Source organism: Rattus norvegicus, chromosome 18 (genome assembly GCF_021556685.1).
Source record: "Rattus norvegicus strain SHRSP/BbbUtx chromosome 18, alternate assembly SHRSP_T2T, whole genome shotgun sequence".
Classification (NCBI taxonomy): domain Eukaryota; kingdom Metazoa; phylum Chordata; class Mammalia; order Rodentia; family Muridae; genus Rattus; species Rattus norvegicus.
Window position 1 is genome coordinate 28,295,585 of NC_141551.1, and position 27,710 is coordinate 28,323,294.

The 27,710-nt window shown below is 39.9% G+C and overlaps 1 protein-coding gene and 2 long non-coding RNA genes across 7 annotated transcripts in view; 1 reads left to right on the top strand and 2 right to left on the bottom strand.

The window, feature by feature from the left end:
- Positions 1-1,177: 1,177 nt before the first annotated feature.
- LOC147999731 (uncharacterized) lies at positions 1,178-4,741 on the bottom strand. Its single transcript, XR_015642891.1, has 2 exons — positions 2,039-4,741; positions 1,178-1,958 (listed from the first exon to the last, which is right to left on the bottom strand). It is a non-coding gene; the product is annotated as an uncharacterized LOC147999731 (long non-coding RNA).
- A 1,271-nt stretch (positions 4,742-6,012) lies between these two features.
- Positions 6,013-27,710, top strand: part of Ankhd1 (ankyrin repeat and KH domain containing 1) — a 98,569-nt gene continuing 76,871 nt past the window's right edge. For all 5 annotated transcript variants that reach the window (NM_001415723.1, NM_001204053.2, XM_087592000.1 and 2 more), the window contains exons 1-3: positions 6,013-6,434; positions 21,222-21,372; positions 25,066-25,222. In NM_001415723.1, coding sequence (NP_001402652.1) covers positions 6,147-6,434; positions 21,222-21,372; positions 25,066-25,222 — 596 coding nt within the window. In that variant the 5' untranslated portion in view covers positions 6,013-6,146. The remainder of the gene's footprint in view (positions 6,435-21,221; positions 21,373-25,065; positions 25,223-27,710) is intronic.
- On the bottom strand, positions 6,296-9,762 carry LOC147999732 (uncharacterized). The gene is made up of 2 exons (XR_015642890.1): positions 9,073-9,762; positions 6,296-8,815 (listed from the first exon to the last, which is right to left on the bottom strand). It is a non-coding gene; the product is annotated as an uncharacterized LOC147999732 (long non-coding RNA).

The window sequence follows — 27,710 nt, forward strand, 5'->3', positions numbered from 1 at the left end:
CATGCGTGTGGTTTATATATACGTGGAGTTTGTCATTTTAACTAGAATGGCTGGCAAGCAAGTCTCCAGCACTGGGGTTACACACACACACACACACACACACACACACACACACACACACACACAGAGTTGGCTTTTTTAATTATGTGTGTGTCGGCATATAGGTATGTGCATCTGAATGCAATGCATATAGAGGCCAGAAAAGAGAATCAGACCCTTGAAGCTTGAGATATAGGATGTTGTGAGGTGTTCAACATTGTGCTAGGAACTGAACCCCAGGCCTCTATAAGAGCAATACATACTCTTAACCACTGGGCCATCTCTTCATCCCCTCATCTTTAATTTTTTTTACTTATGTATATATCGATTTGTATATAGCTGTTCAAATAGGCTAGAGAGGAAGGTGTTAGATCCCATGGCTCTGGGGTTACAGATAGTAGTTAGCTCCATGCCAAGAACCAAACTCAGGTCCTCTGCAAGAACAACAGAAGCACTCTTTCTGCACTCTCTCTGTTCTCCCTCTCCCCTCCCTCTTGGCTGGCCTGAAACTCACTATGCAGACCAGGGTGGCCTGAAACTCATAGAGATCTGCGTGCCTCTGCCTTCTAAGTGCTAGGTTAAAGATGTACCACCATGCCTGGCCTAAAATATTTTTGGTTTGTTTTCTTTTGAGTAGATGTATGCATGTACACGCACTACATATATGATGCCTGCTGCTCAAGGTCAGAAAAGGGGCTCAGATCCCCTGGACCTGAATTATAGCTTATGGATAGTTGGGGTCTTTTGTTGTTTGTTTGTTTTGTTTGGTTTTTTCCCAAGACAGGATTTCTCTGTGTAGCCCTGGCTGTTTTTAGAACTTGCTCTGAAGACAAGACTGGTAGTTCTGACTGAACTCAGAAATCCAACTGCTTCTACCTGCCTGAGACAAAAGACGTGCTGGGACTAAAGGCATGTGCCACAGTGCCTGGACTGCCATGTGGGTCCTGGGAATTGAGCTCAGGTCCAAAAGAACAACAAGTGCTCTTAACAGCTGAGGCATTTCTTCCTCAACAACGAAAGCTCTTAGCCACTAAACAATTTCTCCAGCCCCAATACCTGATTTTTATAAACTGAACTCAGCAAATACTTTTCCAACAGTACACCTCCATAATAGAATTATAAAGGGATAACAACAGCATCAAAGTGAAACAAATTTATTTTTTTAATAGAGGAATGAACTGTGAGAGACTGGCATGCAGAAACTCATTGTTTTGGGAGAATACAGGTTCCATATCCAAGAACTACATGTATGAAGTAGAAAGATGGCTCAGTGGTTAGGAGCACTTGCTGCTCTTCCCAAGAACCTGAGTTCAGTTCTCAGTACTCACATCGGAAGGCTCACAACTCCTTGTAGCTCCAGGGAGACCTGCCATCTCTGGTCTCTGTAAGTGCTTCCACTGGTGTGCACATATTCCCCTCCACCCCCCATATGCACATAACAAAAATAAAATCTTAAATAACTAAATGCAGTCAAAGTATTTGTATTATGATTTTGTTTGTCAAACCCATATGCATAGCTGGTATGGGAGATAGTATCATCAAGAAGGTGGCTTTCTGAGGCTCATCCATCGCTTTCTGACATGCTGGCTTCTAGAATTTTTCCTTCAAATGTGAGAAACTCAATGCATAATTTAAGTTGGGAATTCGTTCAAGCTCTCTTGCTTTTTTCCATAACAACAACAACAACAACAACAACAACAACAACAACAACACCACAACAATCGTCACCACCCATATCATCCAATAGGACCAAAGAGATGGTTCAGGGGTTAAGAGTATCTACTGTTTTTGAAGAGGGCTGAGCAGTTTGCAAGTGCCTGTTAACTCCAGGGGATCCAACTTCTCTGGCCTCTAAATTCACCCACAGAAATGCACACGCTTATACACAGATACATAATTAAAAATAACAAAAATAGGCCCTGGGTTCGGTCCCCAGCTCCGGAAAAAAAAGAACCAAAAAAAAAAAAAAAAAAAAAAAAAATAACAAAAATAAAGGTACTCCTAGTGTACCTTTAAAAAAAAAACCTGTCGTGTTATGAGGAATGAACCACTCTTCAGTTTTAAGATTCATGTCTGTGGATGGTGGCATATGCCATCCTAGCACTCTGGAGGCAAAGGCTGGTGGCTCTTAGTAAGTTCTAGGCTAGCCAGGACTACATAGTGAGACCCTGTCCCACTCCCTCCTCAAACGAAACAAAACAAACAAAACCCCTGAAGCTGTAGAACTTGCCCCCACTTTTCTCTGCCTATCTAAAAGCTGGTAAAAAGGAACGTCATACTTGGGAACACATTCTAAGTACACCATGTATTACTGGGGCTGTAGCTCAGGAGTGGAGACTCACTTATACACGAGGCCCTCTGTGAGGTCCTCAGCACCCTAAAAGTACAAAACGCAACAAATGAGGACAAATGCAACACAGTAAGCACTCCTATTAGTTTTCTGTGGCAAATTTTTATTCTAATGCTCATTTCTAACAACTGTTAGCTGACTGAGACAAGGCCATGCTGCAGAGCTTAGTCTGGCCTTGAATTCTAATTCTTGCTTCAGCTTCTGAATGGTAGAATTACGATGTGGTGGCACAAGCTACCATATTCCAGATATGTGGAAGGCAGAAGCAGGGGGAATCTCTGAGTTTGATCCAACCTCGGTTATATAGTGAGTTCCAGGCCAGTCAGAGTTGCACGATAAAAACAAACAAACAAAAACCCAGCCAGGTACAGGGGGTGGAAGTGGCACTAACTTGAAAGTGTGCAGCCATTCTGGGCTATGTGAGACACTGTTTCATAAAATAAAAACCAGGGGCAGTTGAGATTGCTCACTGGGTAAATGTGCTTACCGCACAGGCCTTGAGACCCAAGTTAGATCCCCGGAAAACATGTAAAGGTGATGAGAAAACCCACTGCAGAGTTGTCCTTTGACGTCCACATGAGTGGCACATGTAAACACACTCACACAACGTAAGTAAATAAATAAAGAAATAAGCAAATAAGAGGCCTGCAGAGGTGGTTTAGTGGTTAAGAGCACTGGCTGTTTTTGTAAAGGAACTGGGGTCATGTGAGTACATGGCAGCTCACATCTTCTTTTGGCTTCTGTCGGCTCCAGGCACACATGTGATACACAGACATACATGCAGGCAAACACTTATGTACATAAAATAATAACATAAAAGATAAATAAAAGCACAGAGCTGTGGTTATATGAACTGGTCGATCATTCTGAACTATACAGTACTCACCAAAATCTAGGAAATTTAGAGTTTCATAATGATAAACTTCTGACATGTTTCAGGTAAAGGTTCAGGGGAAACAGTGATTACTGCCCAATCATATTGACTATGCTCTGGGCTAATTCTTAGGCACTGCATCAAGAAGTATGCATTTTTTCAAATGGATAAGGAAATGAAAATACCCACTTTTCAGTTTCCTCTCTTTTGGATTCATTACATTTGCTTAAAGACTTGAATGTATTTATTCAGGGAGTTGCATCAGAAGTTTTTTTTTGTACCTGTGGTAGCAATGACAATTAATTCCTTTGTAATGCTGTACCAGTCAATACCTGCTTTTGCCTAGGGATGTATCCAAACCAATTCTGGGTGATCCAGCTTTGAAGTGGGTTGGGCAGTGCTAGTTTCTTTCTTTTCTGCTTAGTTGCTTAGTTTGAGTTCTGAGCTAGTCACACCTGCCTTGAAAACACCAGAGGATGCAGGCTAATTAGAACTGTGTATGTTAGCTGGGGCATACCTTTAATCCTAGCACTCGGGAGGCAGAAGCAGGTGGATCTCTGTGAGTTAAGGCCAGCCTGGTCTACAGATCGAGTTCCAGGACAAACCATGTCTTGGAAAACCAAACCAAACCAAAATAACCAAAACCAACCAAACAAAACAACACAAAAGCGGTATATGTTGTTTACATAAAATAGTATGTAAAATAAAATGTCTCACATTTTCTATAACTTATTATCTAGAAAGAACTAGATATGTCCTCATCATAGGAAACTAGATATGTCCTTATCATTTTTGGCATATGAAATGAACAATTACAATCTAAGAAATTTTAACAATTAAAAAAATGTTTTGGCTCAGCACCCCCTTCAGATCATTATATTTTTGATCTTTGATTGATGTTGGCCTTTAATGGCACAACCATCTCTCCAGCCCAATTACATGAAAATAGAATTTTCAAAACCCAATTTAATGGAGATGAAATACTGCGTATTGTACAAATGAGGTAGATACAATTTTTTATAAAGGCTCCAAATGGAAAAATGACAAAGCTTTTGTTTTTAGCTAACCTGCTATTGTATGCACATTTGCTGGGTAAAAGGACATTTTCATACAAACATCACCAAACTCCTTTGTGATTTTCTTAAATCGTGATTAGTGAGGAACTGTAACACTTTTAATTATTTTTATTGGTAAAATGGGGGGAGGGGAGAGGGAGAGGAAGGGGGAAAATCAGAGGGGGATGACTTCCTTGGTTAGAAATTTAGCTAGAACTGGTTTGGCTGGCAGAACTCAGGTCAGGCAGAGAACTGAAGGAAGAGGGAGGGTTGGCTAATTAAGAAAAAACAATCTTGGGTTGGGGATTTAGCTCAGCAGAAGAGCGCTTGCCTAGCGGGCGCAAGGCCCTGGGTTCGGTCCCCAGCTCCGAAAAAAAGAAAAAAGAAAAAAAAAAGAAAAAAAAAAGAAAAAAAAAAGAAAAACCAACCTTCCCTATAAGTTGGTCACTCTGCTAAGCTCTGTGTTTAATCAACTTTAATTGCTAACCACCCAGTGGGGACTGTGCTCACATTCCCATTTTACACAGAATAACATCAAACACTCCGGGGTCACTTAACAAATAAGTGGCGGCACCAGACCAGAAATAGCCCGCGAGCACGCCGTCTTAGCCGCGTCCATCCCTGCGGTCGGATTCCACGCACCGTTCGTCTTCCTCTGCCGGACAGTTCCCGGGACCAAGGGATGGCGCTGTCCAGCCCGCCAGCTTCCCCGAGAGAACGCGGCCCCATCCTGCCCCAAGGCTGTAGAGCGCGCCAGTCCAGCACCAGGCGCGCGGGCGGGTGGAGAAGCTTCAGAGCAGCCAACCGAGCTGCTCAAGGGTTGCTTAGGCTCCCGGCGCAGCGCTCTGCCAGGACAGGTGTGAGGCGCCAAACAGAATCAGCCCTACCCGGATTCCGGATTACCGCAGCCGCTCCCAGTCTTTGACTCTTTCCCAAACAGCCGGAGGCAAACGGGTTAAGTAGCCTCACCTGTCCTGGAGGCGGAGCCTGATGTGGTGACTGACGTTGCCACCTTCCAACCAGGAAATGGCAGGAAGATGGGGCTTCGCTGAGACTGATTGCTTCTTTCCGCCAATCCCCGTGCAGCTACTTCCGGCCATAGCCGCGGCGCCCGAGGGAGAGCGACAGGTGGGAGCTACTTTGCTACCTCGACGCCTCTTGCATCTTGGACGCACAAGACTCTCCAAGAGCAGGGTTAGGTCTACTTCATATTTTGTTACTTCTTGCGGGTTCTCACTTCAGCCCTCCTTTTAATGAGAAATGGAAATTCCCCAGTCCTTTTCCCGTCACCTCAGATGGGGGCGGGATGAACAGTATTCTCACAGACCAATTGTACCACGCGACGTCCCGTGACAAAATGACCGACAATATCTGGCGCCAATGGAGTTCCCCATTGTTAGGGTTCATTTTGACTGACCACAAGGCCAACTAATAGACTGTAAGGTCGTGATACGATAGTCACAGAGGCTGGCCAATAGATATAGAAAGAGACCGGAAGTCAGATCGGGAGAAGTAGGAGGCGGGTGTTCACAACCGCCTAGGCCTACGCGGGTCAACGCAGCTTGGGGGATGCGAGCCAGCTAGCAGCGCGTGACGGAGAGCGTGAGCGACAGATCTCCGTGGCCAATGATTTGCAGGCGCCTGGAAATCGCAACCAGTGATGAGTCTAAGGGGCGGGAGGCAGCAGGTTAGGCAGTGAGAAGTTAGTGGCGCTGCTGGGACGGGGAGAAGAGACGCTTCTTCCTCCTGCTGTTCCTTGCCTTCCCGGGATCAGCCGCGGCGGTGGCCGCGAGTGATTCGGCAGCGTCTCCGGCTCCGCGTGAGAACCATGCTGACGGACAGTGGGGGCGGCGGCACCTCCTTTGAGGAGGATTTGGACTCCGTAGCTCCGCGATCCGCCCCAGCTGGGGCCTCGGAGCCGCCTCCGCCGGGAGGGGTCGGGCTGGGAATCCGCACCGTGAGGCTTTTTGGGGAGGCTGGGCCCGCGCCGGGAGTCGGTGGCGGCGGCAGCGCGGGCGGAGGGGACGCAGCGCTGGATTTCAAGTTGGCGGCTGCCGTGCTGAGGACGGGCGGCGGAGGTGGTGCCTCTGGAAGCGACGAGGACGAGGTGTCCGAGGTATAGCTCCAGGACCCTTGTCTCTAACGTTGCGTGAGACGTGAATTCTTTGGACCAGCACACGGCTGGTTCACCCTCCCGCTTCCTGGGTGCAATGTTCTCTGACAGCAGTTGCTTGCAAGGCGACGGTGGCAGCAGTGCGGGCCTAGTGAGCTCTCGGCTTGCTCTTCGGCGCGCGTCAGGAGCGGGACGGATTCCCGTCACCGTCTGTAGACCCACAATAGGGAGTTCTTTGGTCTGCGAGCTTCGCGCGGGAACCCAGACTCCGCAGGCTACCTCCCGCCCACCCCGTGTTGGAGATGGGGGAGGGCGGGGTCTTGTTAGCCAAAGTCCCTGCCCTTGGTACTGAGGGAGCCTGAGAAACTGGCGGACATGGCTAGCTCAAAAAGGCTGTCTGCTGTTCGCCTCTGCTTTAAGTGTGGCTTTGCCTGTGCATTTAAGTAGAGCAGTTCTTATTTTCTTTTAGTTTGAAGCAGATGAGTATTAAGTTCTCAGCTTTTACTCCGAAAAATCACGTGACCGATTCTTGGACGTTTTATGAAGTTAGACAGGAAAAGGAAGTTCCAAGGCATCTTTGAGCTTCGGAATAACTGGATAGTTGAACGCTGAGGTTTTTAGCCTTTGAGATGAGGCATCCTGCAGACTCCTTTTCTTGTGAAGAAAATGCGCTGAGCTCCTGCATTTCTTTTAGCACGTGTGTATAATACTGGGTGCACATTTCAGGTGTGAGCAATTTAGGACGGTAGGTACTGTTCTTTAGTCTCTTGAAGAAAAGTTGACACAAACACACATAGTTGTAGATATTTGCACACATACTTGCAAACATATGCATTTACAAGTTAAATATTATTTTCTTTAACAATGGTCAGGACAGAGAATTGTACTGTGATGTTTTAAGTGCTTGGAATTCTGTTCCTTTTTAATTTGGCTATGATTTGTTGACTTTTAATTGTTGAGATTTAGTCTGAGTTGCTGTGTAGATCAGGGTGGCTGAACTTTTTGTGATCCTCCTACCTGTATTTCCTTAGTGCTGGATTACAGACGTGCACCACCACGGCCTAGCTAACTATTTCTTCTACATTGGTCCTAGCATTTCTGGTTCATCCCTTGTGACTTTAACCTCTGGTCCTGGTGTTAAAGTACAGGAATTTCTGTGTACCAATGATCTTGGCTTGTGTATTTGAGAGGAATAAGGAGAAATTATTGCAGAGTACAGTTACAGCACTGTTTTTTCTAGTTCTGAAGAGGAGGTTTTTTTGGATTCAATATTTTACTTTGGGAAAAAAAAAAAACTGTGCATGTTACCTATCCACATTTTTGAATTTCCCTGTAAAAAAAAAATAAATTCTAGGCCAAGATGAGAGAAGAATTTTATTTGGATAGTCAGTTGTTGGGAGAATCTGTAGTTCTCTAAATTTTGGGTTTGTGGGAAGCTTTTATCCTTTCGGTGAAATGAGAGCTGAACTCAGAACACATGGATGTTTGGCTAGGAAAGAAAGTGCTGGCTAACTTTAGATTCTAAAGATTTGTTTTCTTTTTAACTTGTAAGGGAGAATCTGAAAAGCTGGCTTTATTCTAAATGTTATGGGAAGGTAGTCTTCTTAATTTTGGGGGGCCACTTTGACATAATTGGCATGAATGAGATTAGAGGTATATGAGTAGTGTTTAAATTTCTTCACAGATAAAAGTGTTAGTGAACTTCCAAAGTCAAATTTCCCTCTTAGTGTTTATCTCTGTCACATACACTGTATTAAAGCTATTGGTACAATCTATACATTTTCATACTATTTTTGAGACAAGGTCTTAATGTATAGCCCTGGCTGGGCTGGAACTGGTTTTGTAGACAAGATTGGCCTTGAAATCAAGAGATCAGCTTGTTTCTGCCTTCCAATTACTGAGATTGAATGCATGTGCCATCATACCCAGTTATAATTTAAACAAAATTTTTGGTTTTATATGTAATGGCGTTTTGCCTATATGTGCCTGGTGCCTATGTAATCCAGAGAGGGTGTCATGTCCCCTGAAACTGGGGTTACAGCTGGTTGTGAGCCACCATGTGGGTGCTGGGAATTGAGCTGGGGTCCTTTGGAAGAGCAGCCAGTGAGTGAGTGCTGTAACCCTAAGCCATCTCCAACCTCAAAACACCTTATTCTTCTGTTACTTATACATTCTGTGCCAAGAATGAATTTAGGTATTGAGAGTATATTTTGATCCCCCCCCCCCCTTTTGGGACAGGATTATATATTGTAGTCCAGGCTGGATTTGTAAGTGCTAGGCAGTATTTTGTCTGAGCCACTACTATGTTTGTCTGGCTGTCTGCCCCCCCCCCCCACTGGGGATTGAACCCAGGACCTTGCGCTTCCTAGGCAAGCGCTCTACCACTGAGCCAAATCCCCAACCCCCTTTCTTTTTCTTCTAGAAAACTCCCCAAAACAATGAAACAAACCAAAAGAACAACAACAACTTTAGTTTTGGGATGCAGATCTCTGAGCCATAGGGGTTTTGGGGAGGGTGAGAGCATTTGGTGTGCATATAGATTCTTTTTTTTTTTTTTTTTTTTTTTTTTTTGGTTCTTTTTTTTCTGGAGTCCCCGGAGCTGGGGACCCAGGGCCTTGCGCTTCCTAGGCAAGCGCTCTACCACTGAGCTAAATCCCCAACCCGTGCATGTAGATTCTTAATCTGTGGAGAAGAAAAAGCTTTTTCTGTGGTTTTTCCTTTCGGAAAAGAAATTCCTGAAGTATCTCACAGCAGCAGTAAGTGCAGTAGGATATACAGTCTGTCTTTGTGAATGAAATGAATTATTTTGCTTAAGTTATATACCTTTTCTCTTTTCTTTATGAACTGTCTTTTCCTATTACTTTGGAAGGGATAACAAATAACATTCTTAGAAAGATACTTACTTGTGAAGTATGTGAATAATAATAAAGTCCTCATTTCATATTCCTAAATTATTTTAGAGCCAGATAATGAATTAGTTGTTATACAGTTTGGGAATGGAGATCATCTTCTTTCCCATGTGAGGCAGGAAAAGGTAAGAAATGAGAAATAAAAGACCCAGTAATTAATGTCTCTTGCAGGTTAAGTTAAAAGATCCTATGGTTTGAAAAGGGAATTTAGAACTATTACTATTAGTAAATTTTTTTTCAGTTTTATTTATTATTATTGTGTGCAAGCACAAATGCATGTGTGTGTGGTAGCATTCTTTTAGGTATCATAGGACAACTTGTGGAACTAGTTCTTTCTACTGTGAGTTCTGGGGTTTGAACTGAGGTGGTTGAGATTGAAGTGTTTGTAACTGTTGAATCATCTCACCAGCCTCCATACATTTAAAAAAAAAAAACAAAACAACAACAAAAAACTAAGTTTCTTTTCCCCTTAGGAAATTCATTATTTGGTTATTTATTTGTTTAGTGGTTTTGGGAATTAACCAAGACCTTGTGTGCTAGCAAATACTCTGCTCACTACATCTCTAGCATGTAAAATTTGAGATAGGGCCTTAATAAATTGTTCAGACTAAATTTGCTGTTTAGTTCAGTCAAGGATTAAACTTTGTTGTGTTGTTTTGAGACAGTCTTACTGTAAAACCCTGGCTATTCTGAACTGAAAAAAGATCCATCTACCTCTGGTTCCCAGTGCTGGGATTAGAGGCATTTGCCACCCTACTGGACTTCAAACTTTTGATACTTCTGCTTCAGCCTCAGTGTTAATAGGCTGATGCCACTCAATCCAATTATTGCATATAGTTTTAAACATGGGAAATGTCTTGTTTTGTATTCCTTCAGGGCTATTGAGTCTCTTATCCATATAAGCCCTTGACTAGAGGAGTCAGAATTTGCATTTGATAATAGAGGTCAGGTTAAAAATGCCTTTGAGTTAGGTACACAACTATAATACAATGAGAATGAATCAGGAGTTAAAGGCCAGCCTCAGTTTCATATGTAGCGGGGGCCAGCCTGAGCTACATGAGAACCTGTCTCAAAAGCAAAACCCATATTAAATCAGCTTAAATTAATTTTTAAGATTTGTTTTTATTTATATGTATGTGTATCTATATACCATGTATATATGTTTGTCAGAATCTCTAGAGCTAGAAGACAATTGTAAGCAGTCCAGTGTGGGTGCAGGAAACGAGTCTTCTGTAAGAGTATTTCATGTTCTTAACCACTGAGCTATCTGCCTTTACAAACCAGTTTTCTTTTTTAAGATTGTTTTATGAGTGGTTCAGTTTATAGGTATGTGTGTTCAGTACTCACAGAGGCCAGATGATGGCATTAGATTTCCTTGGGACTGGAATTACAGATAGTTGTGGGACACCATGTGGGTTTTGGGGATTAAACCCAGACCCTCTGGAAGAGCAGTCAATCTTCCTAATCACTGAATTACCTTTCCAGCTTACAAGCCAATTTTTGCTGGTTTCTTTGCTTGTTTGTTTTAAGACAGGGTCTTACTATGTAGACCAGGCTGGCCTCAAACTTAGAGACTCATCTCTGCTCTGCCACAGCCAGAGTTCAAAGGCATGTACCACTGCAAACCAGTTTCTAAATGTGAACTGGAGTGATACCTCTCCCCTTTTTGCAGATTGAAAGAAAATTCCTAAAGAAAAGACTTTTTTTAGATCAATGATTTTAAATTTTTCTATCACATGAGTGTGCATATACTATATTTGACTAATATATGACGTCTTTTAAAATTATAAAATGCTGTGCGTAGTTGTACACACATACACCTTAATCCCAGGCAGACAGATTTCTGAGTTTAAAATCAGCCTGGTCTATATACTAACCATCCAGTTTCAGGCCAGCCAGGGCTACAGAGTGAAACTGTGGGGGGCAGTGTACTACAGAGTTATGGGGCTTAGGGTGTAGCTCATGATAGGGTGGAACTCTTGCCTAATGCACATTTGTCTCTGGGTTCTATCTCCATTACAGGAGGAAAAAGGTTAAAATTATTATAAAACTAAACAGTCAATAAAGAACATGTAGAAAGTAAAATACTTCCCACCTCAACTAGCCTTTCAACTTTCATCCTTCAAGGTAGTCAATAATCTTTTTTCTTTTTTTCTTCTTTTTTTTCAGAGCTGGGGACCGAACCCAGGGCCTTGCGCTTGCTAGGCAAGTGCTCTACCACTGAGCTAAATCCCCAACCCCCAATAATTTTTTTTCAACAAATTTATATCATATTGATAGTTTTTACAATCATGTAAAGGCACAAAGATATATATGGTCTTAAAATTATAGCAGAAATTTTGTAGGGATTTTTTTTCTCCAAAAATTACTTTGAGATTCAAAAGCATAGAGCTATAGTTAAGAGTCAGAAGTACAGACCAAATAGAGTTGAGTTTTTCCTTCTAGTGGCAAAAGAGCTGGTTAATTTCTTTTATAGTTATTTGTTATATAATATAGAGCAGGGTTTTCATGAGCATACTGACTTGTTGGGCCAGATCATTCTTTGTTGTGAAGGTTTTCCCATACATTTGTAGCATCTGAATCTATCCACCAGATGCCAGTGGAAACTACCTAGCTAAGATAGACTCAAGTTCTTCAGACATTCATATGATGCCTCATGAGAACAATGTTGCTCTTGCTTAACAACCACTGGTTTAGAGGACACTCTTGACAGTGATGGCAATTTTGTCATGAATACTCTGTATTCAAACTTTAGGTAAACAAGGTGACTCACTGCTTTTAATAGCATCTCAGGGCTTACACACAACAAGAGAAAAATAGAAGGTGGTAAAAAGTTTAATGTAAAACTAGTCAGAAATGTTTTTAAATTTTCTAAAGTTAAGTTTATCAGTTAAAAGAAATTTTACTTAAAAATATTTTCAAAAAATTTACCTAGTTTTCCTGAAAGTAAAAAAAAAGAACAATTGTTATGGGAACTAAAACAGAAAGGGTTTTACTATATAAATATCAGTGATAAAATAGTAAATATAGTGTAGTCTAATGTGTAAACTTTGGAGACATTGGAAATGTTAAACAAAGAAAAGGCTGTGCTATTATTACTATAACTGTTAAATACTTCAGTGTCAATCTTGGACAATATCATTTTGTAAAGCAGCAAGGTAGCATATAAATTAATGCATTGATTGTTTTATATGAGTTATGAATTTAGAGCAATGAGGAATTGGTTAGTCTGAGTGGAAAAAGATCTTATTGTGAAACTTGAAGAGTGAGAGTTTTGTTTTTGATTTTTAAGGGTTTTTGTTAATGTTAAAAGCATCTACATTTAACATGTAGTTGGTAAATTTAATAAAGGAAAAGTAATGAATTCTTTTTTTCATTTTTTAATGTTCCTAAAAAATTGTATGAGAGAGAGAGTGGAGGGAATAAGAAAGGGAGAGGGGTGAGCATGGAAGCGCATGACCCATTGCCTGGATGTGAAGGTCAGAGGGTGACTTTCGGAAGTTGGTTGTCTCCTTCCACTTGAGGATCTGGAGAGCCAGTGCTGGTTGTTAGGTTTTTGTGACAATGCTTTTATCTGCAGAGCCATCTTTGTTGTGTCCCTCCTCCACCTTTGAGACACAGTGTCATATAGCCCAGGTTGGCCTAGAACTCAGGATCTTTGTGTTTTTAATTCCTAAGTGCTGGGATTACAGGTGTCTGTCATTTTCCCTCCTTCCTTCATTCAGTTCCTTTTTTCCCTTCTCTTTGTGTGTGTGTGTGTGTGTGTGTGTGTGTGTGTGTGTGTGTGTGTGTGTGTGTGTGTGTGTGTGTATTTTGAGGTGGGATCTTATATAGCCCAAGCTGGCCCCAAACTGGCTATGTAGCTTAGGATGATCTTGAAATAATCACCCACTCTCTAGTCTTGGACAAAGCACGGGGTTTTGCTTCGTTTTCTCTCTCTCTCTCTCTCTCTCTCTCTCTCTCTCTCTCTCTCTCTCTCTCTCCCCCCCTCTCCCTCTCTCCCTCTCTCCCTCTCTCCCCACCCCTCCCTCATGTCCATATATAAACCAGGTCCTTGTCAAACTCAGAGATCCTCCTTCCTTCCCAGTGATGGGATTAAAGTCAGCATACCTGACTTTGAACTTTTTTTTAATTTTTTTTTTAAAATTTTACGTATGTGAGTACACTGTAGAGTGAGTACACTGTAGTTGTCTTCAGACACACAGGAAGAAGGTTTCAGATACCATTACAGATGGTTGTGAGCCACCATGTGGTTGCTGGGAATTGTACTCAGGACCTCTGGAAGAACAGTCAGTGCTCTTAACTGCTGAGCCATCTCTCCAGCCCGACTTAGAACTTTTGCTCTTCTTCTTTCAGCCTTTGGAATAGAATTATAGGGATGTGCCACCATACTCAGCTTTTGGTTAATTGTAAATAATGCTGCTGTGTGAACATAGGTGGACAAATATCTCTTAGATATTTGAATCCTGTGTTCCATTCTAATTATATGTCTGTGGAGCAGTGTGTGAGTCTGTGTGTGAGTGCTTAATAGCAGTGGAGGCCAGAGGCATCAAATTCTGATGGAGCTGGAGTTAGAGGTGGGTGATGGGCATAGGATTCTGGTCCTCTGTAAGAGTATGTGTGTTTAACCACTAAGTCATCTCTCTGGTCCTACTGTTTAGTAAGTAGAACTTCTTCATGAATTTATCTTTCATAAATAAAATTTCATACTTTCAGGATAGGACTGTAGCTCAGTTGGTAGAATGCTTGCTTAGTATAACAGGAAAACCTGGGTTCCCTTCCAGCACAGCATAAAACCAAAGTTGGTATAAGACTATGGAAGGTAGAGACAGGAGGATCAGAAGTCGAAGTATCCTCAGTGTATACTGAGTTAAGAGATAGAAGACAACCTGGGCTACAATGGAGCTTATCTCAAATGAAAGAAACATAAAAATGAAATTAGGGTCCCTACCTATGTGTCAGAATAAAGGGAAGCTACCTTGGGGTCCCCCGGCCAGCCTGACCTATACATTAAGGAATCAAAGGATAGCTGGAGAGAGAGTTCAGACCTGAGACAGATCACGAACATCCACATAAAAAGCCAGCAGTGTGTGTGTGTGTGTAAGTGTAATGAGAGGCCTTGTCTCAAGAAACAGTGTGTGATGCCTGAGCAGGAAGGGCATCCAAGATTGTCCTCTGGCCTCCGCCTCATTCCCCACTTCATAGCAGCAGAGGGTATCGCTCACTTGGTAGAGTGCTAACTTAGTGTGGATGGATCCCTGCGTTTACCTCCACTTAAACTAGACTTGGTGGTGTGCACCTGTAATCTTGGTGCACATAAGGGTAGAAATAGAAGGATCCGAAATTCAAGGTTGTTCTTAGCTTCATAGTGAATTACTCAAGACCCTATCTCAAGGCAAAACAAAACAAGAATTGGTGATTGTAGCTTAATGATAGAACTGGAAAGAGAAAACTGATTCTCACAATTGTCTTCTGACCTGCATATGCATACTGTGTGGAACACACGTACACAAAACAGCAAAACATTTTTTAATGAATTCTGGTTGGTTGATTGTTCATCTATTCATTTATCCATCCATGCTAAGGATTGAAACCCAGAGTTTCAGACATCTCAGGAGAGTGCACTGTGGCTGAGCCATATTATATCCCAGTAATTTTTTTCTTTAAAAGATTTATTATTTATTTATTATATATAAATATACTGTGGCTGTCTTCAGACACACCAGAAGAGGGCATCGGATCCCATTACAGATGGTTGTGAGCCACCATGTGGTTGCTGTGATTTGAACTCGGGACCTCTGGAAGAGCAGTCGGTGCTCTTAACCTCTCTCCAGCCCCCAGTCATTTTTTTTAAAGATATTCTCTCATATTGTAGTGTAATCCAAGCTGTCTTATAACTCACTATGTATAGCCCAGGCTGCCCTGGAATTTATAGCAATCCTACTTGAGTTTTCCAAGTGTTGGGATTATAAGCATGAGCAATGATGCCTGGTTCTTTTTTTTTATCTTTTTCTTTGTGATGCTAAGGATTCTGGCCCTCTTTACTTTTTATTTTTTTGAAACACTCAGTAAATTGCTGGCCTTGAACAGTTCTGGCAGGCTTTAAACTTCTTGCCTCAACCTTCTCTGTAGCTGGGATTACAGGATTATACCACCAGACCTAGCCTGATTGGTATTTTGGAATAGATTTATTCATTTAGAATCTACTATTTGTTAAGCTGTATGCTAGGCTTAGGTAATGGGGAAAAAATGTTTCTTGCTCTTAAAGATATCAGGGTTTGTTTTTTTTTTTTTTCAGTAATATGAACATTTCAAGGAATGAGAAAATTTTACATGTCCCTTTAAACTCCTTTCAATATTAATGAATTATTGCATGTCCCAGGCATGCTGCAATTGAATTACCTCATATTTAATTGTTACGGTTCTGTGACAATCCAAGATACCAAATTCAATGCATAAACTCTTGGTGTGCATTAATTGGATGATCTCTATGTAAAGGTAGTGTTTCAGTGTTTACTTGAGGTCATGGATAAGCCATAAAAGGTGGGCTTACAAGGGTAATAATTTAAAATAAAAGCATTCCTATTCAACCATCCTGGATTCTTGTGTCTTGTGCTCATTTTTAAACAAAACTCCAACTTCTTTATCTTATAAATACTGATATATATATATTTACTTATTTAGTGTGTGCAGGCAGTTACATGCCATGGCTTGTTATGTCGGTCAGAGGACAACTTGGGAGTGAACTCTCACTTTCTACCTTGTCATGACAGCATCTCTTGTTTCTGCTCTGCAGGGTGGCTGTCCAATGAACTCCAGGGTAATTCTTCCATCTCTGCCTTCTACCTCATGTCTGGAGTTTCACTTGGGTTCAGGGAGTTGAACCCCAAATTGGCAGACTTTCACAACCAAGTGTAGTTAAGCTCTTTTGTTTGCTGAACCACTCCCTGGCCTAATAATGTCCTGAATACTCTATCAGCATGTTCTACTCCTAGGCCTTTGCCATTTTCAGGCTCTTCTGATACATAAGAACATCCTCCCTTAAGACATTCATGTGGCTTCCCTCTTCTTTTTCTCTTAAATAACTTTTATCTAGGGGGAACAGGGTCTTGCTGGGTATCCTTGGCCCATTGATTAGTGTGTTTGATGTAGCACTGGCTTGACTATTTTTTAACACTGAGCTACACCAGCAGCCTGATACTTCCATTTCTTTAATTTATTTTAAGTTTTTTCTGTGTAGACCTTGACTGGCCTGGTACTCCCTATGTAGCCCAGGCTAGTCTCATACTCTAATACCTAAATACTTTGTGCTGGAACTTCAGGCATGTGCTACCATTCCCAGATTATTTTAATAGACTTTCCAACTATCTATTGCTTCTTTTCTGTAAATTTCTCAAGCTCTCCACTTCTAAAACTGAAATGGTCATTTTCTTCTGTCTACCCCATCTCTTCTTTCTCCGTGTGTGTGTGTGTGTGTGTGTGTGTGTGTGTGTGTGTGTGTGTGTGTGGTGCTGGACATAAAATCCATGACTTTGGGCATGATCTTAGACAAGTACTTTAGCACTGAACTAAATACTGACCCTCATCATCTTTGTAAAGTAGCATCACCCTAAAACTAGTAGCTTTACTCAGACCTTACTTAGCTTACTCTATTGTTATTTCTCATCATAGACATCTGATTTATTCCTTTTTCTGTGTTCTGCTGCTGTAAATGAAACCATCTTTTACCTGTGCTATTGCTGTCTGTCTGCCTCTAATCTTGTATCTCTAGCTCTTTACCCTGCCATCAGAGTAAATTCTCTTACCAAAGTGTTATTCACTTCAACTGGCTATGGTGACTTGCATTTGTTGTCCTGGAACTTTGGAGGCTGAGATAATAGGATTATTGCTAGCATGGGCTGTAAATCAGTCCCCAAAAGAAAAAAGTTTTCATAGCATAAAAGATTATTTAGGATTTTGCTTTTGTTGTTTTTATGTCTTAATCCTCATTTGCCTCTGTTTGCTTTTTATATTTGAGCCATACCAAATTGCTGTAGTTTTGAATATCAAGCTATTATTATATGTCCTGGTATATATGCTTATACTGCTATGGCTTCTAGAATCATAATAATAACTAATATGTTGAGTGTTCATTGTCCACTGAACTAAGAGGTTTGTTTATATATTCTAAAAATAAATCTTACAAGTATCATATAAGGAAAATTATATGCTTCCCAATATGCATATGATATATAACATACAGAGTTATATTTAGTTAACGATAGAACTGGGTTTCTTTCTTTTTTTTCCTTCATTTTGGAGGCAGGATTTCTTTTTTTTAAAGATTAATTAATTAATTTATTATATATAAGTACACCATTGCTGTCTTCAGACACACCGGAAGAGGGTATCAGATTCCATTACAGACATTCCCTTAAGACATTCATGTGGCTTCCCTCTTCTTTTTCTCTTAAATAACTTTTATCTAGGGGGAACAGGGTCTTGCTGGGTATCCTTGGCCCATTGATTAGTGTGTTTGATGTAGCACTGGCTTGACTATTTTTTAACACTGAGCTACACCAGCAGCCTGATACTTCCATTTCTTTAATTTATTTTAAGTTTTTTCTGTGTAGACCTTGACTGGCCTGGTACTCCCTATGTAGCCCAGGCTAGTCTCATACTCTAATACCTAAATACTTTGTGCTGGAACTTCAGGCATGTGCTACCATTCCCAGATTATTTTAATAGACTTTCCAACTATCTATTGCTTCTTTTCTGTAAATTTCTCAAGCTCTCCACTTCTAAAACTGAAATGGTCATTTTCTTCTGTCTACCCCATCTCTTCTTTCTCCGTGTGTGTGTGTGTGTGTGTGTGTGTGTGTGTGTGTGTGTGTGTGTGTGTGTGTGTGGTGCTGGACATAAAATCCATGACTTTGGGCATGATCTTAGACAAGTACTTTAGCACTGAACTAAATACTGACCCTCATCATCTTTGTAAAGTAGCATCACCCTAAAACTAGTAGCTTTACTCAGACCTTACTTAGCTTACTCTATTGTTATTTCTCATCATAGACATCTGATTTATTCCTTTTTCTGTGTTCTGCTGCTGTAAATGAAACCATCTTTTACCTGTGCTATTGCTGTCTGTCTGCCTCTAATCTTGTATCTCTAGCTCTTTACCCTGCCATCAGAGTAAATTCTCTTACCAAAGTGTTATTCACTTCAACTGGCTATGGTGACTTGCATTTGTTGTCCTGGAACTTTGGAGGCTGAGATAATAGGATTATTGCTAGCATGGGCTGTAAATCAGTCCCCAAAAGAAAAAAGTTTTCATAGCATAAAAGATTATTTAGGATTTTGCTTTTGTTGTTTTTATGTCTTAATCCTCATTTGCCTCTGTTTGCTTTTTATATTTGAGCCATACCAAATTGCTGTAGTTTTGAATATCAAGCTATTATTATATGTCCTGGTATATATGCTTATACTGCTATGGCTTCTAGAATCATAATAATAACTAATATGTTGAGTGTTCATTGTCCACTGAACTAAGAGGTTTGTTTATATATTCTAAAAATAAATCTTACAAGTATCATATAAGGAAAATTATATGCTTCCCAATATGCATATGATATATAACATACAGAGTTATATTTAGTTAACGATAGAACTGGGTTTCTTTCTTTTTTTTCCTTCATTTTGGAGGCAGGATTTCTTTTTTTTAAAGATTAATTAATTAATTTATTATATATAAGTACACCATTGCTGTCTTCAGACACACCGGAAGAGGGTATCAGATTCCATTACAGATGGCTGTGAGCCATCATGTGGTTGCTGGGAATTGAACTCAGGACCTCTGGAAGAGCAATCAGTGCTCTTAACCGCTGAGCCATCTCTCCAGGCCTGGAGGCAGGCTTTCTATACCACAGCATAGGCTAGCCTTCCTTGGCATCCCCTTCCTTGGCTTTGAGCTAGGATTATATCCAACAAGAGTCAGGATTTGAAATCAGATCTTTGGGTTTTAAAATTTGTTTATGTCCGTATCTTTTTTGGGAGTGGGTTGTGCCAACACAAGGTCTCTGCAAAGCCCTATCTGTCTTGGAATTTGAATTCAGGATGGCCTTGAACTCTAGAGATATGCCTGCCTTTGTCTCCTGATGCTGGGATTAAAGGCATGGGGCACAATGCCCAGCTATGCATTTGATTTTAGCCTATGTTTATAGCTACGGTTTGTTTGAGATGGGGTCTTGCTATGTTGCCCAGGCTAGTCTTCAGCCTGTAGCCTCATTAATCATTCTATGTCAGCTTCCCAAGTAGCTGAAACTACAGGAATACTATGTACTATCATTTTTTTGATATTAGTTTGTGTTGTATAGCTGGTTAGCCTCAACCCTCATGATCTTCCTATATCAATCTATGATCTGTGACTCTCTTTGTCTCTCTCTCTCTCATTTTTTTTTTTCTTTTTTTTAAGACAGGGTTTCTGTGTGTAGCTCTGACTGTCCTGGAACTTGCTCTGTAGACCAGGATCTCTAACTCAGATCAGCCTGCCTCTGCTTTCCAAGTGCTGAGATTAAAAGCATGTGTCACCACTGCCTGGCTTAATTAAGAGTTTAGATTAAAAAAATTTTATGCATTTATGATATGGGAAGGAGAAAAAAAAGAAAAAATAAAATAGACCTAAATACTAATATTAATTGATGACTAGAAAGATGGCTTAATGTCTAAGGCTGTTATATTGTTCTTGCAGAGGACCTGAGCTAATGCCCAGCCATCTATGTCAGACAGCTCAAAACCACACTGTAGTTCTAGTTCTAGGGATCTGATGGTTTCTTTGTTTTTGGCTTCTGAGGGCACCTGTGCGCATGTTAACATACACATTCATAGGCACATACCTATAAAACAATTAGAAATAAAAATAAATCTTAATAAATTCCAAGAAAGCTGTGCACTTTAATTTTTAAAAATTCAATTAGAATTAACTGATTTAAAATTGGAGGATTCCATGTATTTTTTTAGTTGATTTTTATTCTATCATTTATTAATTTCAGCAGAGTATATACATCAAATACTTGCTAGGTATGATGTATTCTTGGGCATGCACCACCACACCCAGCAATGGGTTAAAACTGACTCACTTTTTTTTTAGAGTCAGAATAAATTATTTAGAAAAGAGGAGAATTATCTTATAATGGCCTAACAATGCTGTTATCTATTTTTCAATATTAGAGATTGAGCCTAGAGTTTTGCACATGCTAGGCAAGTGTTCTAATATAAGACACACCCAGCTCCCCTTACATTTATTTATCTGTGTATGTATATGTGCTTTCCTCTGTGTGTGGACATACAGGTGTCAGTGTAGAGGTCTCAGGATAACTTGGAGAATTCACTTCTCTCCTATAATGTGACTTCCCATGATCAAACAGATAGTCAGGCACAGCAGCAAGTACTTTATTCTTAGCTACCCACTGACCCACCTAGCCCTTTGTCTTTTTACTTAGGACAAGGGATGTACTAAGTTGCCTTGTACTTCTTGAGCAGCTAGGTTTGCTGGTCTGTACTAGGAGGCCTAGATGTATGTACTTTGTTATCTAGGTCCATGTACAACTTTCTAAAAGGTTAATGTGCATAGACTTCATAAAAAATATATGAATATAGGTTTTTATGCTGTGTGCTAGAAGCATAAAGATACAGTGCTCTCCCAGAAACTTACTTAACGTACCTGTTATGCCTGTCATCGAGCTTGAAGATTAACAGAATACTCCCTCAAAGTTCTCTTCTCATAATTCATGTTTATATAATTATCTGGTTATATTTAAATTTCAAATAATACGACTTAGATTATAGTTATTGTGGTCATATTGGCATAAGGTTCATCATTATTCCATCTTTAACTCATAAACAGGTTGAATCATTTATTTTGGACCAAGAAGATTTGGATAACCCAGTCCTTAAAACGTCAGAGATATTCTTATCAAGTACAGCAGAAGGAGCAGATTTACGCACAGTAGATCCAGAGACCCAAGCGAGACTGGAAGCTTTGCTAGAAGCAGCAGGTACTCTTGATTTTCTCTTTAAAAGCAGCTCTCATGAGAAATGATAACACATGCCTTTAATTCTAGCAGAGGCAGAAGCAGAAGGACTTCTGTAGGACCAGCCTGTTCTACATGAAGAAACCCTGTCTTACAACAATGACAATAGATAGTATAGACCTCTCTAAGATGTCATACAAGATTATCTCAGAAATATTTAACATCCTAAATTTACAATCTCTGTGATATTTTTTAATTTTTATTTCCTAAAAGACTTCACATTCTATATTTTTAAAATTCTTGATTGAATGCAATGAATAATTTTTGACTCAAAAATTTTAAGGTAGTAAAGGTATCTAGTAATCAAGGAAAATATCTGGAGCATTGTAGTTTATCAAATTTTTACTGTATTTGAACTGATTCAGGGAACTATAATGTTGTTTACTTATTCATTTTAATGGATATTTACCTTAATTATACATAGCTATTTTTATTTTAAATGAGCACAAACTTGAAATATATCAAGGTGGGCCAAGGTTTTGAAGTATCAGCAAAAAAAAAAAACAAAAACAAAAAAACAAAAAAACAAAACAATCTTTGATGGGCCTAATATGGCAGCGTTGTTGCCAACGAGCCTGCACTACATAGTGATTTCCAAGCCGGCTGGAGCTACAGTATGAGACTCTTCTCAGAAACTGGCTTAGGGGCTGCAGAGATGCTCAGCAATTAGGAGCACTGGCTGTTCTTCCAGAGGACTTGGCATTAATTCCCAGCATTCACATGGTGGCTCACAGGCATACAAAAACTAAAATACCTATACACACAAAAAGCTGATCTCAATATTTGATAAACACACTTTCTCACTGGGTGTTGTATACATGTGTAAGGGAAGATGAGGCAAACAACATGAGTTACAGGTTGTAGACGATTTTAAAAAAGAAACAAAGCAATAATACTTATTATTTTATAATGTACACTCTACTCATTATTTAATGTACAAGTTTCCATTGCACTATAAAGTATTTCTCTTCTCTAAAATACAGAAATCTGGACTGGAGAGATGGCTCAGAGGTTAAGAGCACTGATTTCTCTTCCAGGTCCTGAGTTCAATTCCCAGCAACCACATGGTGGCTCACAAACATTTGTAACAGGATCCGGTGCCCTCTTCTGATGTGTCTGAGGACAGCTACAGTGTACTGCTCATAAATAAAAATAAATATTTAAAATGCAGAAATCTAGAGCAGGGTGTGGTAGCACAAGCCTATAATTCTATCACCTGGAACACTGCATCTAGAGGATTGCCTTAAATTCAGACCAGTTTAGCTTCCATAGCAATCCTTTTGTCTCACAAAAACAAAAAGAAGGAAGTTTAGCCAATTGTTGGGGTACATGCTTAAATTCTGTCACTCAGGAAGCCAAGGCAGAAAGAGTACTGCAAATCTGTGGCCACCCTGGCCTGTAAGGTGGAAACCTGTCATTTCCCTTTTTCTTGAGTGTATGTGCAGGTAGGAATGGGGCTCAGACCTGTGCTTCCAGCACCTGGGAGGCTAAGGTGAAAGGATCAGGAGTTGAAGGCCAACTTTGGCTACATATTGACCCTATTTCAAAAAAATTTTTGAAAGAAATTAATGAAGATAAATTTATTATTTATTTAAATTTATTTAATTTTTATTATGTTTGGGTTTTTGTTTTTATTTGTGCATTGCATGTGTGTGGGTGCTTGTGCCACATCATGCGCTTGGAGGTCAAAGGATAACTTTCAAAAGTTAGTTTTCTCCTATTACCTTGCGTGACACTGAGGTTGAGCTCAGGTCATCAGGCTTGGCAGTGTTTTTACTTGATGCTTTTACTTGAGAGATGTGTGTGTGTGTGTGTGTGTGTGTGTGTGTGTGTGTGTGTGTGAGAGAGAGAGAGAGAGAGAGAGAGAGAGAGAGAGAGAGAGAGAGAGAGAATATAAGTTCTTTGACACCTACTGTTTTTGTTTTGTTTTTAAAGATTTATTTATTTGTTTTATGTATGAGTGTCCCATCTGCGTGTACACTTGCATGCCAGAAGAGGGCATCAGATCCCATTATAGATGGTTATGAGCTACCATGTGGCTGCTGGGAAATGAACTCAGAACCTCTGGAGCAGCCAGTGCTTTTAACCACTAGGGTATCTCTCCAGCCCTTTCTTCATGTATCATATTTTTAAAAAAGTACCCAAAGCCAGGCATGACAGCCCCTGCCTTTAATCCCAGCTCCCAGGAGGCAGTGGCAGGTGGATTTTTTTAGTTTGAGGCTAGCCTAATCTACGTATTAAGTTCCAGGGCAGCCAGGACAACATAAGAGACCCTGTTCCAAAAACCAAAAACTAATACAGGAATGCTAGGACTACAGAGAAGAGAGGCTTGCTATGTAGCTATACATTAAGTGCCATACTTTTACCTCATCTGTTAGCTGCCATTGTGTTGCACTCCTATAATCTTGGGAGATGGAGGCAAAAGAAGCAGAACTTCAGGGCCAGCCTAAGCTGTATATTAACTTTGAGGACAACCCAGACAGTATAAAAAAACACACGATAAAGACTGTTAAAATGCTGAAAATTCAAAATAAAAACTCTTAAAGCACATAAATTAACTCAGCTTCCTAGTACTATTAATAAGGTGTGTGTTAAACACCTGTGACCCTAGTACTCGGGATACTAAAGGCAAGAAGATCAGACATTTAAGACCAGCCTGGGCTGTGTTACAAGGTGTTGGATAGATGTCTCCTGGCTAAGAGTGCTTGCTGTACAACAAGCATGTAAAAGTCAGGTGTGCAAGTTTGTGTCCCAATGCTCTTGGGGAGCAGACAGGAGATTCCCTGGGGCTTGCTGGCTGTCAGTCTAGCTCCTGATTTAGTGAGAGACTTGAGTTTAGAAGGACTAAGATAGAGTTTGATGAAGACATGTGATGTCTTCCTGTGTGCTACACAAAGTATGTGTAACTACACACACATGTGCATATACTGCATTACAGTCACTATATTCTCATATACATACATGAATATACATACAAAATAATAATAAATATTGAAAACCAAAACCTCAAACTATACTGTTAGAGATTTGGAAAGATTGTAATAGCTTTTTAATATATTTCATATCAAAGGAAGGAAAATTTATATTTTACCTATTAATGACAAACAAAAAGATACAAAAAGAAAATTCTAGAGTTTGTTTATAAAATTTTACAAAAATTCATTGGGTGTTTGATATTTTGCTTTTTACTTTGAGTCTGATAGACTCAACTTAAAAATGTTATGCCAGAAGATAGTAAGTGGATATTTGAATAAAAGGAGGAAAATATTGCATTTTTATTATAAATTACAGAGTCTCTCCATTGCTACTCAAAATAGACTGGGCCAGGGTCCTATACTATAGATTTTATTGATATGGCAGTTCTTTAAGTGAAATAGTTCCTTTGGCACAATGAGGGTCATATTAAATAAACTTCAGAATTAGGTATAGGAAAAATTAATGTGTATGTTGTAAAGATGGGAGTTCTAAGACATTGGTATTTCTGCTATGGCTTCGATATTAGTGGTAGAACTAAAATGATCAAACTCACTCATCTTCTGTCAGTTTCACATATGGGGGGACTATGTTGTTTCTTTGGCATATATAATGATGTTTAAAACATACTTTCAATCTCCACTTTTTTGCTTTTTCTTTCCCTACACTACCTTATTGACTAAGGAATTGGCAAATTGTCAACTGCTGATGGTAAAGCTTTTGCAGATCCTGAGGTTCTCCGGAGACTGACGTCCTCAGTTAGCTGTGCACTGGATGAAGCCGCTGCCGCACTGACACGGATGAGAGCAGAGAGCACACACAGCACAGGACAAGTGGACACGTATGTGTACAATAGTTTACCAGTATTAAATGTTTTCTTGAAAAACATTAGCCAACTGGTTATTTGAAGGGATGTTAAAGTGGTTATATGAATCTATGCATATTATACAAATATAAAAATTTATTATTTATTCTTTTGTTGTTGTTTTGGTTTTGGGTTTTTGAGACAGTTTACATAGCCCTGGTTGTCCTGGAACTCACCAGGCTAGCCTCAAATTCAGAGCTCCGTTGCCTCTGCTTCACAAATGCCAAATGCAGGAATTAAAGGCACGGACCACCACGTTTCCATACATGTATGCTTACTACATGTGTGCTTCCTCCCAGCTCCCCCCAAATTCTGTATTTGCCAGGAAGTGTTTGTTTGTTTTTTGAGACACGGTCTCACTATGTAGTTTCATAAGGTCTCACCTATGAAGCTAGTCTGGAATGCTTTACATATTCTAGGAACATCCCAAATAGACCAGGCTAGACTCAAATTCACAGAGATCTACTTGTCTCTGCCTCCTGAGTATTGGGATTAAAGTAAATGCCACCAATTTGGGTACTAGTTTTATTTTTGAGTCAGGATATCACTATGTATGAAGCCTAGGCAGCCCTTGAATTCTCAGGAGTTCTGCCTCAGCTTCCTTGACTGCTGCTGCTGACTTTGTATTCATTTTCTAGTAAACATTTTTATGGGTGTTCAGTGTTACAGTCTATGAGAAATTCAAACTGAATAGGACCTGGTTTCTATTTCAAAATAAGTTACATAATCTAAAGGTTACAGTTAAATCTAACCTGACTACTTAAGTAGCCTTAAGTGGAATGGATTATGTACCAATAATCTAGTTGCTGGCTGTTTAAATATTGTCTGTGGAGTATGAGTTTCACATCAAAGCTTGTTTGAAGTGTATATTCTTAGGCTATATGTGGAGGCATAAGTCTCTAATACTTAGTATTCTGGAGGTAGATTGAGGCCACCCATTGCTACATAATAAATTTGAACTCAGCCTGAGCTGTATGAGAGAGCCTGTTTCAAAATAACTTTAAGTCTGAAAAAGAAAGAAGAAACTCAGAACTCAGATGTATTGATTCAGATCTGCATTTTAATAGACAATGTGGATAGACTCATGGATTTAAGTTAGACATGCTGACATACCTGAAATGGGATAATAGATATAAGTTCAAGGCCAGCTAGGACTACACAGTGAATCTGAGGACTGCCTAGATTTTAGTATAAGACTCTATCTTAAAATAAAGGAAAATATTTAATTAACGGATTCAGTTAGTTATTTTATAGTGATTGGGTTTTTTTTTTTTTTAAACCAAGATAAGACTTTTGTCATAATCAAAAATACCTTGTGTGTGTGTGTGTGTGTGTGTGTGTGTGTGTGTGTGTGTGTGTGTGAATCAGTATGGTAGTATCCTTCAAAAGCTTGTCCATCTGATTCCTCAAAAGACAATTTTTTTTTACAAAGGCAAAAATTAACTTTGCAAAAGATCAGTTAATCCAACTCATTCAGGAGGCAGAGGGGCAGATCTCTTGAGTTCAAAGTCAGCCTGATCTACCTAAATTCTAGGACAGCCAGAGACAAACAGGAACCCTGTCTCAAAGAAGCACAGGCCAGTTAATTAGACTCCCCCTGGGTGGCTTTTATATAGTCTATTACAGCAGTGTCTGTTAACACAGATAGGAGAGCCAAAAATATGATGTCACCTTTCAATTACAAGAACTCTGGACTCATCTGTAGATTATGATTATTACTGTGAGTTAATGCTTTGAGAAAAGCTAAGCTTCAACCCATACCAGAAAACAAGTGCCCCTTTGTACGTCATCAGTTATGTTTTTAATAATTTTTAATACTTAAAGCTGAAAAACAAAACTCTGAACAAACTGACAACACTGTAATTTTATGTATAATAACAGCATAATTTAAAAATATTTTATATGTGAGAATACCTGCTGCATGTGCATATTTGCATCTTATTGTATGCCTGGTGCTTGTAGGTAGAAGGGTGTTAGTTCCTTTATAATGAAGTTACAGATGGCTGTGAACTCCAGTGCTGGGAACTGAATCCAGCTCCTCTGCGTGAGCAGCAAGTTCTCCTAACCACTGAGCTGGCTCTCTTTCTTTGCAATGTTTGGAATTTGAAATTAATGACTCTGGCCCAGAAAGATGGCTCAAGTAGTAAAAGGTCTTACTGTGAAGCCTGACAATCTGGGTTTGATTTCAGGGACCCCCATATTTGAAGGAGAAAACAAACTCATATGAGCTGTCCTTTGAACTCCACATACCGATACTGTGGCAGAGGTGTATACATACATAAGTGTTTTTAAAAAGGTAAAGCTAATGACTCACCCAAGAGCCTATTGTTTCTCTACTAGGGAACCCACTGCAGAGCTCGTACTCATATGTCACTGCTGCTGGCTATGAGTCTACTGTCTAAAGGTGATGTTGGATAAAATACTCATTTCAAGTTAAGCGTATGTAAAACTTACAAAATCTTAA